Below are 12,584 nucleotides of genomic sequence, written 5' to 3' on the forward strand. Positions count from 1 at the left end.
AAGTCCCCATCTAAGATGCTCAGCTTCACCTCACTGATGCTGACCTGCTCCTGCATGGTGGTGCTGCTGTTGGGGCACTCGGGCTGTGCTTGGGATGGGCAGCACTGCAAAGGCGCTGGGTTGCAATCCAGGCAGGTGACTGCTGTGTCTGGCAGGCTCAGGTCAGCATCTTCAGCAGAGCCAGGAGATATGAGAGCATGAACGTGGATGAGCCCCTTGTGTCCATCACTGTTACCATGTGGAAGGCTGTCATCCGAATTGCAGTGATTCATGCTTAATAAGAACTCTCCATCGATGGAAACACACTGCACATCACTACTTGGTTTGGATCTCTGGGGTTGACAAGGGCTCGAATCACCTAGGAAGGCACAGAAACACAAGGGTTAGTGTCAAACGTTTGCAAGTTGAATCATGAAAGAGGTTGTTGATATTTGGTAATAGAGTGTCGGCAGGAAGAAGCAAATAGGCTTCAAGCAACAGAGCCACTGTCTTGAAAGTGATCCTCATGCAGGTCCAGCTCGTGTGTTGTTTCACTGTAATCTGCTTCTTTGGGTCTACCTAGTGGGCAGCAACACTCGAGCTGTTACTGATATCATTGAAAAGAACTGGAGACAATTGTTCTATTCCTAAGAGCTTCAAGGTGCCTAGAAGCACAAATAGAAAGCAGCAGTATTTCATCACTTCACCAAAAGGAAGGTCAAACACCTGAGCTGTGAAGAGCAGTTACAGAACCTATGCATAAGATCACACCAGACATAGTTTGTTCTAACAACAGTTATGGCACATAGTCCATTTCCTTCAATATTTCAAATGCTTCACAATTCCCAAAATGAAATGATGTGGAGCATTACAGGGAAAGAAACACTGCACACAGACAGTATGACCCTGATTAGATTCAAGCAGCAGACTTAAAACAAGTCAGAGTTTTAGGTTCCAGGATCTTTCAGGACCTATCATGTGTGAAATTCAGTTACACAACAGTGCCTAGGTGCCTGCATTTCAAGCAACTTTCAGATCACAGCCATGTAAAATAAAAACAAATTCAGTGCAGAAATAGCAATCCTGTACCTTAATACTCATGAGATTATCCATTTTTTACAGCACTCTGACTAAGTTCTAAAACTTGCTCATCCCAGTTCACTTCAACAAGTTCCACCAGTTCAAGCAACGCAGTTCTGAGATCCTATGTATGTTATGCAGATAGAATTGAACAGTGCAGAAATAATCTCTGACAGCTTTAAGAGCTCCGTTCTGCTTACAAACTCTCAGTCCAAAATTATTTGCAGTTTTAAGGAAATGAACACCTGAAGCAGTTGGATCATCTGCCATTTGCTGCATTCTGCTTCTTGGCATCATAATTAGCACAAAGGGTTTCCTGCTGTCCTGCAGAGATGGACGAAGTCCTGCTTACAAATGGACCAAGTTCCAGTGTACAGCAGAGTTTGTACCAGACTAACAAGCCACGTTATTCAATTCATTTGCTCAGGTTGTTATGCACTCAGAAAGGAAACAGAACTAACTGTTGAATTCTGAATGCAATCTGTGGGGTCCTGTAGAGAGTGTTTTTTACAGCTAGTTAGCTGAGAAGGGTCGTAAACACAGCACGGTTAATCAAGCAGCCATACCACCTGCAAGGACAGTGAGAACATCAGGATGCCCTGTGAAGGTGAGAAACTAGCCATGGTTTTGTGAACTCAGCAAGGGAGTAACTTTCAGTTGATAACAACAAGCTGTTAAGATACTCGGGGATGGTATGTAATTGGGAACCAATGATGAACTCCACTTTTGGAATATATATGAGCTAATTATCCGTATTATAAAGGTACACGCAGCCAAGGAATAAACGAGATTCGCTGATCATATGTCAATGACAGGTGTGGTCGTCTGCTTTTCTCCCGCCGTTCTGCAACATCGTTGCTTAGTGTCACTGGGTTTGTTAAACTGCTGTTCATTCTCAGATCATTGGTTTTTTTTCATTTTTTCCCTTCTAGACCCATTCACAATCTCCCTTCCCTTCCCCTCTCGGTCGCGCCGCACCGCGCTGTTAGAGGGGAGGTTCTTTGTTCCTTCTCTCCCCGGGTTTGTTCCCACTGTCACCAAGTGAGCTCTAGAGAGAACTCCGTGACACAAACTCATTGCAAAGTCTAAGCTAGAAGAAGCGTCACCTCAGTGTATCCCAGAAAAAGAACAGCATTGAGATTTTAATTGGTTTTGGTTTTTTGTTTTATTGAGGGTGGGTTGTTTTTTGTTGTTTTTTGAGGTGTTTTTTTTTTTTTTTTTTGTCTTTTTTTTTGGGGGGGGGGGGGGGGGGGAGGTGCGAGGGGAAGGCAGAGGGAGGGGACAGTTGTTTGGTTGTTTTTAATATACAATAAAGCTATGCAGTTCCACTGTCAGTCGCCTCAGAGAGTTCCCGAAGGAGCTCAACCACATTCTGCTCAACATCGAGTTGTTCCATTGAGTGGAGCAATGGTAGTCTTGCAGATGGAGCAGTGCAGGAATTCTGACAGGATCTCCAGGTGTATCCATTTCATCAACTGAAAGCTCCGCAACCAAATTGGAAGGGACCAGTCCTCTTGTGCCATCTGTCAGCTCTCCCTGAAACCAGCCATTCTCACCCACATCTCCAAAGACATTACGCATTGTCCGGCAGTCAGAGGAAGCTCGTTTTCTGGGTCCTCATTAGGACCCTCAACAGGAATGTAGCTGTGTCGAGCTAAGAATCTTCAAACTGCTGGTGATACCTGTCCTGGAGAATGCAGGATGAAGGACAAAAGCTCTGCTTTCACATTCAGGGCCGTCCTCTGACAGAAGGCAGCACTCAGGACTGTTCCCAAGGATCTCTTTCATGGCTTTGAGTTCAAGCGCCAGGTCTTCCAGATGACCTTGAAGACTTCTGGCCTCTTCAATGGCAGAATGGAACGGACTGGATCTATTACGGAGATTCTTGTTTGACTGGGTCAGAGTCTGTCTCGTTGCCTTCCCCAGCTCCATCTGCTGCTTCTGCTGCTCTCTTTTCCCTCTTGCGCGCTCTGTGAGAATGAGTTTCAGAAAGCACTACTCACTGACAGGAAATAAGGGGAAACTTGAAAGACTTTGCAACCTAAGTCCTGGCAGTGTACTGCCAGCAGCTGATTTGGCCGTCCAGGATCCTGGCACCACAAATGCTTCATTGCCAAATGCAGCAATAAGGTGTTCTGGGGAAAGGCCAACTCACAGGTAGTTTTTGAGCACCCATATCACAACACCAACGGCCAGCACCAGCGCAGGCAGCAGCATCGCTGAGACTGTCACCGGAATGCGGCGCTTCCGCACAGATCTGTGAGCAGCAGCCTCTGTGCTTTTGCCTGTGTTCATCCCTGGCACCCTGGGGTCACACCTGTCAGTGGGTGCCTCCGTCTCTGGTGCCGAAGCACTGGAGGACAAGAAGGATTGCTTCCACCTCTCGTTGGGTACGGAGAGGATGCACAGGCACTACCCGTGTCCTTCTCTGGGCCAAGAGCTGGGGCTGTACCCTGGGGTCTGGGCTTGGTCCGTGGGGAGAGCTACAGAGCAGAATCCCTCATGCTTTTCCCGGCATGCGTGTCCTGAGCTCTCCTGTGGGACGCCCCCCAGGCTGAAGGTCAGGCTTCAGCCAGCACAGGGCACAGCCAGAGCCAGCCCAGGGGAGAAACACTCCTGCAGGCTCCTACCACGCAAGACCCTGCTCATCACCCTCAGGTGGCTTCGTTCCAAAAGGGCAAACTCTGCGATCCGGGAGCGGTGGGAGCTGAGCAGGGTCACAGAGGTCTGCAAGTACCTTCTCTGGCACATTGCTGGAACAACTCTCCACACCCCACGAAGGCCAGCCATTTTCAGAGAGCCACCCCTGGCTTCTTTTACATGTGCTCTATGCTCACACGCTCAGGTCTGGCTGCTGACCTGGTGTGCAGGAACTGGCAGCAAGAGCCTGCAGGCATGCAGTGATTCTGGTTCGTGACACCGTATGATCATAGGACAGAAATCACCTGGCATGCCGGTTGGTGCTGCCTGCATTCCTCTCTCCGGGACGGGCAGTGTGGGATATCCGCCTTCCTGCAGCGCATCCGGGACCGGCAGTGTGGGATATCCACCTTCCTGGAGTGCATCCCGCTCACTTTGTTGGTCCGTTCCTTTAGAAAGAAAGCGGGGCAGTAGGATTGGGATGTCACGTGCCCTCATCAAAAACTGAGCTTCTCCAATCCCGAGCTCAGGTAAAGTCCAGGCCCCCCACCCCCAAGTACACTGTGAGCCCCTCTGTTACCCAAGGGCATTTGGGCCCTCCCAGCTATTGGACAATCCTGACTCCCTCACACCTCTTGAGGAATCAGCTCCTGTGCAAGGCCCTCACATTCTGTGCTGTCACCAGCCCGTCACAGCCAGGTAGCTGCAGGCTGAAATCCAAGCTCTAACACACAGTCCAAGCCTTCAGAATTAGCATCTCCACCTCATTTCCAGCATTAGCAAAGGCAGCCAACCCTGCTCGGGATGCTCCTCCTGCCTTGAACTTGCTCAGTTGCACGGAGGGCTTTGGATGAACAGAAGCACAGCGCTTGCCACTTTGCCACTTGCTGCCATCTGGGTGCCAATGACTGCACAAAGCAGCTCTGACAAGTAATGGTTGTGCTGGGGGAGCAGCTGCCTCTGGGTCTTGGCTGGATGCAGACCATCTGGCAGCAGACCAGCTCTGGTGCTTGACAGCAACTGCAAGGTGATACATGGAACACGGCTGCAGCATGGCTCTGACCCATCCCTTCCTGCTGTGCAGGCTACAGCCTGCCCACACCTGTATATCACACCTCAGCTTCCCAGGTCCCACAGTGAACAGACTGAAGTATACCCACCACGCTCTGCCTTCTCCATTTCCTTCAGCAATCGCTTCAGGAGACAGGATGAGCCCTGAGAATATTTTCCTCGTTTGGATTCATCCTCTTCTCTTTCCGGACCTTAACAGAATGTATGAAGTTAAATATCACATGCATGAAGTTTTGAAGATCAGCGGCGAGTCAGCCAAGTCAGTGAAGACAGAGTACTCACTGCTGGGATTCCAGCTGGGCTCCAGCACAGGAGGAAACAGATGACCGGGCAAGGCCCACACTGGGGGCACTTCTGCAACCAAAGACCCATGAAAAGTTTCAGTCACACAATACAGCATCAACTGAGTAGCAGAGCGTACAGGGGACTGTGCCATGAAATGGCACTGAAACGGGCAGCAAAAGCTCTCTAAAGAATTTCAAAGCTATGACGTACCTGCGCGATCCGACAGAGTTTCAGTTCCAGATCTCAGAGAGGAAGCTGGATCAACTCCTCTAGTCAAATCTGCAAATGAACGCAGGACAGAGCAACTGCTACTGAGCATCCCTTTCAGCCACAAGGTCGCAGGATGCAATTAAAGCCAGGGATTCCTTCACAACACTATTCTCTCCCTTCCGCACAGGAGCGCCTCGGAAACAGTTCCGGGCTGCCTACAGGGGCCTCACCATCGTGCTTAACTAATCCTGTGTGGAACTGCCCAGAGGAACGCCCTCCTGGAGTTCACCTCAGCTCTAAACTGCATGGAGTGGGGTAAACCTCAGCTTTGGTAAGCCACTTCCTGGAGACACAGCTGTCATCACGGATAGAGGAGAAATGTTCCCATTGCATGTGCCCATCTCTCTTTTCCTTAGTGAGCTGCAGTGGTGGAAGTGGCTCAGGTAATGACACGGGGGGGAAATTCCAAAGCTGCACAGAGGCCAGAGGCGACCTGCTGGCTGCTATTCCACAGCTTCCGAAATACTGTCTCCAGGCCGTGGGAAACAATTCTCAGGGACCTCGTGGAAGAACACTTGGCCCCTTGAAAGTTTCTTACTGGGAGACCTCGTAGATACACAGACAAAGCCAACACAATGCTGACAGCACGGAGCTCCCAAGAAACGATGACCATCCATGCTTCTCGGGGAGAAGAACCCTCTGTCCGGTTAAACGCAGAACACTCGATGAACCGTCCCAGCCAAATATGAACAAATATCAACGAAATGAAGCCTGCTGATTTACCTCCAGTCTCACCCTCGGGATCGTAGGCAGGATTCAGTTCTGCAGATTCACCAGCAGGGCCTGCAGACACAAGTGTGATCAGACACAGGTGAGGAGAGCTTCCGGCACATGTGGGGGCCTCCTTTTCCCTGAGTGACCTGTAGGGTCTGGCGGTGGTTGGGGAATGCCACAGCCCAAATACAAAGGTCTGGGCTCCCTCAGCTGCAGAGGGGCAGCGGTAACCTTCCCACTGAAACGTGGCAGCTCTCCGAGAGAAAAAATACTCATGGCTCATCTGTGCAAACCCTTCCGGGCACAAACAGGCTTGGAAGACCTGGAGAGGATCTCCAGTAAAATTGCACCCAGGTAAACCATGAGAGCATGAACGTTTCAGCCTCCAAGGAAACAGACACTCACAACTTACCCCTGGGTTGTCCCCCAGGCACAGGCATGAAGTCCGGATCCAAAGGAGCATCCGGAAAGGGAGCACGAAGCTCATCATCTAGAATCAAGAACAGATGAGAGAAGTTCCCACTATATGCACTATATGGTGTGATCTCCTTCTCCCTCAGTAACTGGATGTGGAGAATAACTCAGGTCATGATTTCCAAAGTTGCAGGGTGGACGGGATGACCTGTAGGCTGGCACCTGGCAGCGTATGCAGTGCTCTCTCCGGGCCACGTGCCACATCTCTCACAGATTACGTGAAAGAAGATGCAGCCCCCCCAGGGCTTTCTTACTGGGAGGCCTCTGATGGACAGCAAGGTCACACTGAGGCACTGGAGGAAAGCACACCTGTCTCTTCCCCTGGGCTGTGGACTGGGGCTCTGGCTTGGAAACTGGGGAGTGCCATGAGCCTGAAGCAGAAATGCTCATGCACGCCCAGCACGCCTCTTCTGAACTCTCCCCGGGCATCTCCCAGGACGAAGGCTGTGCTCCAGCCAGCAATTAGCAGAGCCACAGCCTGGCATGGCTGGAGCCAGCCCTGGGGAGCAGCGCAGCCACGGGCTCTTGCCCGGCTCCTGCAGTGCTGCCCATCACCCCCTACCCAGCAACACCCCCATGGAAGGCAGGCCCCAGGCAAGTGTATTACAGGGCCGTGGGGACACAGCCTGACTTCTTGCTCCCAGCGCTGCTCAGTTTGGGTCCCATCTCTACCCACTCACCTGCTCCCCGTGCTCGCCACAGAGCAGCACAGCTCTCCTGGAAACTCATGGCCACCAATAGGAGGAAGAGGACAAGGCGGGCAGGGTCCATGGCCACCCCCACACTTGCACCACGCTTCCAACACCACCGCTGCAGCCACAGTGAGTGTCGCACTGAGCCAAGACTGCGGCCAGGCCTCGTGAGCTCATGACGCAGCTCAGCACAGTCATAGGATGGGGCATTGTGACCTCACATCTCTGTGATTCCGGGTGGTGGCTCCCCGCAGGCTGCTGCTCTTGTGATGCACTGCACCAGGGCTGTGTGGGGCTGGTGCTTACATCATAGAAATGCAGAATCATAGAATGGCTTGGCTTGCAAGGGACAGTGAAGAACTCAGAACCCCAGCCCCACTGCCTCGGGCAGAGATGCCACCCACAGAGTCTTGCTGCCCAGAGTTCCATCCAGCCTGGCCTTGAACACCTCCAGGGATGGAGCATCCACAACTTTGCTTGGCAAACTTTTGCAGAGCTTCAACAACCCCAAGAAGGCATTATTTCCAGCCTGGTGCACCACCTCAGGCCACAGGGGTAGTGACGCAATATGCACAGGTTATCCACGCGTGTGAAACGTGCTGCAATTAAGCAAGCCAAGCGGATAAATCCTCTCCAGTGTGGAGGATGATGGCTGAAATACAAACACGGAGAAGCTGACCTTCCCACAGACCCGCCAAGTCAAGTGTCACGTGCTTACATTTTTGTTGATAGATCTGCAGTTTCATCTTTTTTTGATGGCTAAGGAAATCCCCTTTCCTGCACCAAGTGTATTTCCCACGTGTAACATGCTTCCAAGTCTGATTTTAGTAGCAGATATTGAAGGCTTGCTAGTTGGCACCTCCCATCCCCAAAGCCCCAGTGAACTCACCCACTGCTGACAACTGGATACTTGGTGGCGAGAGAACCATCACCTATAGGATCCCACCTGGGTTTCCAGAAACTGTTGCACCTTTGGATACATGGCGATAAATACTGTGTCCATACAACACCCTCATTGAATCAGAGCCTGCCACCTTCCCTACAACCAGGCAAAGGGCGCAAAGGAAGCTGAACTGCTGAACCAGGCACCAATGGGGCTTACGTGTTTGCATCAAAAGACAAAATATCAAGCAGAGAGTGTGGGAATCAGATGTTGTTTCTGAAGCAGAATTAAGAAAAAAAAAATTGATTTCACAGTCTGACATCAACCCTCCTCCACCCCTCCCATTCCCCCCCCAGAGCACCCCTCCCTTCCTTCCCTCTTTGTTTAAAGGAAACAAGGGGCCTGGGAGAGCAGGAAGGATGCAGATAAGGAGTGAGACCTCACGGAAGACATCAGGCAAGGAGGAGAACAGATGTTGTAAATACCAGAAGAGGAGTTGCATCCCCCTGATAAGAACAAGAGGGGGTCTGCATGCTAAACAACTATTGAATATGTATCAGAATTCTGAGAAATCATTGACTATGTATGAGATGTACCTATATCTGTGTCACGATTTTACAAGTCCGTGTGCAAGTTTGGTGGAGCTATCCCCCTTGCACCCAGCGCTGGAATAAACATACCTGCTTTATAACCCATCTATGTGTTATACAGTTTGATTCCGCAAGTCACTTACACCCCATATTTTCCCTAACAGCCACACTGGGTTATCTGGATTCGTTACATTTATCCATAGTTGCTGGCAGATGTTTCTCTCTCTCTCTGTCTTAAATCCCCACACAGCCCATCTTCCCAACTGTGGGTTTCGGTTAGGAGGTATGCACCCATAGGGTCCATGCCCTACTTGTAGATATTTATCCTCCCCAGCCCCAGGTGCCGAATCTGAGGCAATAGTTTCACATCCCTAATAGGCACAGTAATATGAGCCTGGGTGGTTACAGTATCCCCTCCCTGGGTTTGAGCTTAGGCAAAAATAGTAACCCTTTTGGTTTAGACTGGGCTGTATAGGTACCAGGTCACACAGGGATGTAAGGAAGCTTGGTGTGGGTGGCGTTGTGCTGCTATACAAAATGTGATCACTGTGAGAATCCCCAAGTACCAATGGATACCCCTAAGGCCCATCTTTCTCCACAATTCTCTCCTCTGCCTCACTCGTCAACTGGGTTGCAACCAGCTACGAGGGGTTTTTTTAGTTCTTCTCAGCAGCAGTAGTGTTCTTCAGGGGAAGCCTTTACCTGGAATACCCATTGGGCTTGTCGCAGTGTGAGTTTCAGGTTGTCACTCCCGGGAGCTACCTCCCACTTCTCGTCACCGATGGGTCCTTTAACACGGCTGGCATGAGTCCATCCTCTCTCTGCGGTTCAAATAGCTGTTTCTGCAGTAAATAAAACAACCTTCCCCTTGTGGTGTTAGTGTAGCTTCTTTCCAAGTTTTTATTAGGACCCCATCCCCCGGCTGTATCCTATGGATTGCTATCTCCAATGGGGACTGCTGTGCAATCAGATCCTTCTTGTAGTTCCTTGCACCCATTCATTAATTGTATAAGATTTTAATTGATCATCTTGTAAATGGGGGTGACCAAGAGGTATTTCAAGATTATAGGGCATACCATACAGCATTTCAAAAGGTGAAATTCCCAGATCAGTTCTGGGCTTCACACATATATTTAACAGAGCTAACAGCAAGCATTTTATCCAAGATGTCTTAGTTCCTATCATTAATTTTCTAAGTTGTTTTTTAATTTCCCCATTCATTCGTTCTACTTTACCAGAGCTCTGAGGGTGCCAAGGAGTATGATATTCCCATTTAATCCTTAGAATTTTCATTGTGTCACGTGTAACCTTTGACACAAAATGAGCTCCCCTGTCAGAATCTATTGCTTCTCTAATTCCATATCGAGGAATTATATTTTCTAATAGTACCTTCACTACTGTTTGTGCTGTAGCCCTTGCCGTAGGGAATGCCTCAACATAGTTTGTAAGATGGTCTACAATCACTAATAAATATTTATATCTCCCAGTTTTAGGGAGTTCAGTAAAGTCCAACTGGATCCTTGCGAAGGGTCGATAAGCCAATTCTCGCCCTCCTGGGATTCTTTTTCTCATATTCTTTGCATTCACCCTCCATCAAGTCATATATCCATTAACAATCCCCTTTGCTATGTTATATACCCCTGTACACTTATGATTATTGGCAAAACGATCCACTAAGGCCTGAGTACCCCAGTGTAACATGGAGCCTCCGTAACACCCTTGTATTGGCAGTAGCTATGCTGGTACTAACAAGAATAGCAATTACAAGAAAAATAGTAGAAATACAGAAGGTATTAAGAAAAAGGGAACTCACCAGAGCTGAGGCAATCCTCCCTGGCAAGCGATCTCCAAGAGATGCTGCCTCAGTGAGGGTCAGCCCTTAAATGAGGTCTCAGAGGAGGTGGAGTCGAACTCCACCTCTCCAGGGAGCACAGCTACATAACTTTCACCTGTGCTCCCACAGCTGACCCCACACTTGCCTCAGCTGATTAATCAGTGGTTCATACTGTGATCTCCCATACACTCCACCCCTTCACAACGTGAACCAATGATTAGGTGAGTTCCCCTTATTACAGAGACCCAATCACGACGCTGATACAATCTCCCGTCGCATTAGATGTTGATATTATTCAAATGATGATGATTGGATGGGTGTTTATGATCTTCCATGGGCCAGTGCTTGATAGATGTTACCGGAGACAAATCATCTTGAAGTGCAGGTCCGTCTGCATTTCATCAGTCCAGAGTAATTGTCCTAGAGGCTTAGAATCAATCTTAAGGGGAGTAATACAGATGTTTCAAGGGTACTAGGAGGGGAAGATCCGCCCTCCATGGCAAGATACAGGCCGTATTCTTATCTTGGGTCAATACTTCTGCTTGTACTGGATTATGTCCCGGCCTCCGATACCATAAACCTCTGGCCAGATATCTGTGGCTGTATAACTATATCTGGCACCAGAGGAGGAGTCTTGATCTGCCATAGGGACATAATAGGTGTTCCTTTAGCAATAAAGGCCGGAGTATTGACCATGATGTCAGTAGGCCATGTACCTATCACCGAGGGGGTGACTGAACCTCCCACCTCCAATAATCTCCCCCAAGGTGCAAGTAGGCCACACCATTTGGGTCCTACCTGCACCTTCCAAGGCCAATTTATCTTATGGATTCCCGGTTCTAAATTCTCAGGGGCAGGGAGCAGAAGATTATTTTCAGTACCAACCTGCGGTTTTACCTTATTATCGTAATTTGGATCCTAAGAGGGGAGGCCCATATAGTTTGTAACATTTTCAGGGCACTGGGTCTGCCATCCCGAGGTCTTTCATTCAGGTCCCGCACGGTTTCATATAATCTTTTTGTCCACCCCTGCAGAGACTGAGAGTCTGTCTTCAGGGCAGCCTTAAGGATACCATTATAACGTTCAATAAGGCCTGCCCCTGTTTGATTATATGGCAGGTGGAATCGCCATTCAATGTTGTTTTCTTCTGCCCAGCGCTGTATCATCGCTCCAGTAAAGTGAGTCCCTTGGTCACTCTCGATAACTTGAGGTGTCCCGTATGCAGACATCAGTTTAGTAAGTGCCTTAATTGTGTATGCTTGATTTGCCTTTGGTACAGCATAGGCTTGCAGCAGTCCACTTACGGTGTCAACTCAGGTCAGGGCATATCTCGCCCCCTCAGACCGAGGGAGGGGCCCAATGTAGTCGACCTGCCATCTCTGAAGAGGACTATATCCTCTAGCAATGTGGGATGTTGTTTCAGGCAACGGTCTCGGTCTCATCTTTGAGCAAGCATCGCAATCCTGACATGCTTGAACGATATCAGATAGTTGTACAGGCAGCCCCCATGCTTTAGCGGCTGCCCACATTATCTTCTGTCCAGCATGCCGTAGCTTCTGATGTAACCAACGGGCAATATTTTCAGATTGTGAATTCTCAATCCATCGGATTCGGGCCAGTGTGTCAGCTTCATCATTTCCTGGTGACTGCAAGGGTTGATGACCAGAGACATGGTAGACACATACTGTCCTGTGTTTGACCGTATTCCAAATGTCTACCCACATGTCTTTACCCCAAATCGGTCGGGTGTGGATAGTCCATTACTGGGTAGCCCATTGCGTAATCCACAGAGTGAGCCCCCGGTACACAGCCCAACTATCTGTACAGATGTTCAGGACACCGTCACCAGGTTCTTTAGTTATAACCATCCACACGGCTCGCAATTCTGCCCATTGGCTGCTTTGACCATCCCCCTCATCAAACCAGATGGTCTCAGTAGAGGGATGGTATGCTATTGCTCGCCACTTGCTCGGGTTGCCTCTGCTGGACCTTTGAGCAAATCAAGCAAGAGATAGCCCGTGCTGTGGCCCTGGGGCCAGTACGGATGGGACAGGATGTGAAGAACATCCTTT

General features: G+C 49.5%; 1 protein-coding gene and 1 long non-coding RNA gene across 3 annotated transcripts; both read right to left on the reverse strand.

Moving 5' to 3' along the window:
- Window positions 1-2,343: 2,343 nt before the first annotated feature.
- LOC146752808 (uncharacterized) lies at window positions 2,344-4,933 on the reverse strand. 2 transcript variants are annotated; one of them, XM_085531336.1, is made up of 4 exons: window positions 4,860-4,933; window positions 4,005-4,148; window positions 3,215-3,356; window positions 2,344-3,029 (listed from the first exon to the last, which is right to left on the reverse strand). In XM_085531336.1, the coding sequence occupies exons 1-4, from the start codon at window positions 4,876-4,878 to the stop codon at window positions 2,933-2,935; spliced, it is 402 nt and encodes a 133-aa protein (XP_085387462.1). In that variant the 5' UTR covers window positions 4,879-4,933; the 3' UTR covers window positions 2,344-2,932. The 2 variants fall into 2 exon arrangements, with proteins under 2 accessions (XP_085387462.1, XP_085387461.1); XM_085531335.1 differs by lacking the exon at window positions 4,860-4,933 and having other exon boundaries at window positions 4,005-4,291.
- Window positions 4,934-5,050: 117 nt separating this feature from the next.
- On the reverse strand, window positions 5,051-9,876 carry LOC146752809 (uncharacterized). Its single transcript, XR_014940404.1, has 3 exons — window positions 9,381-9,876; window positions 5,266-5,334; window positions 5,051-5,124 (listed from the first exon to the last, which is right to left on the reverse strand). It is a non-coding gene; the product is annotated as an uncharacterized LOC146752809 (long non-coding RNA).
- Between the last annotated feature and the right edge of the window lie 2,708 nt (window positions 9,877-12,584).

The sequence above is a fragment of the Coturnix japonica genome, unplaced genomic scaffold (assembly GCF_054131305.1).
Source record: "Coturnix japonica strain WE unplaced genomic scaffold, WE-NBRP24 Scf041, whole genome shotgun sequence".
Classification (NCBI taxonomy): domain Eukaryota; kingdom Metazoa; phylum Chordata; class Aves; order Galliformes; family Phasianidae; genus Coturnix; species Coturnix japonica.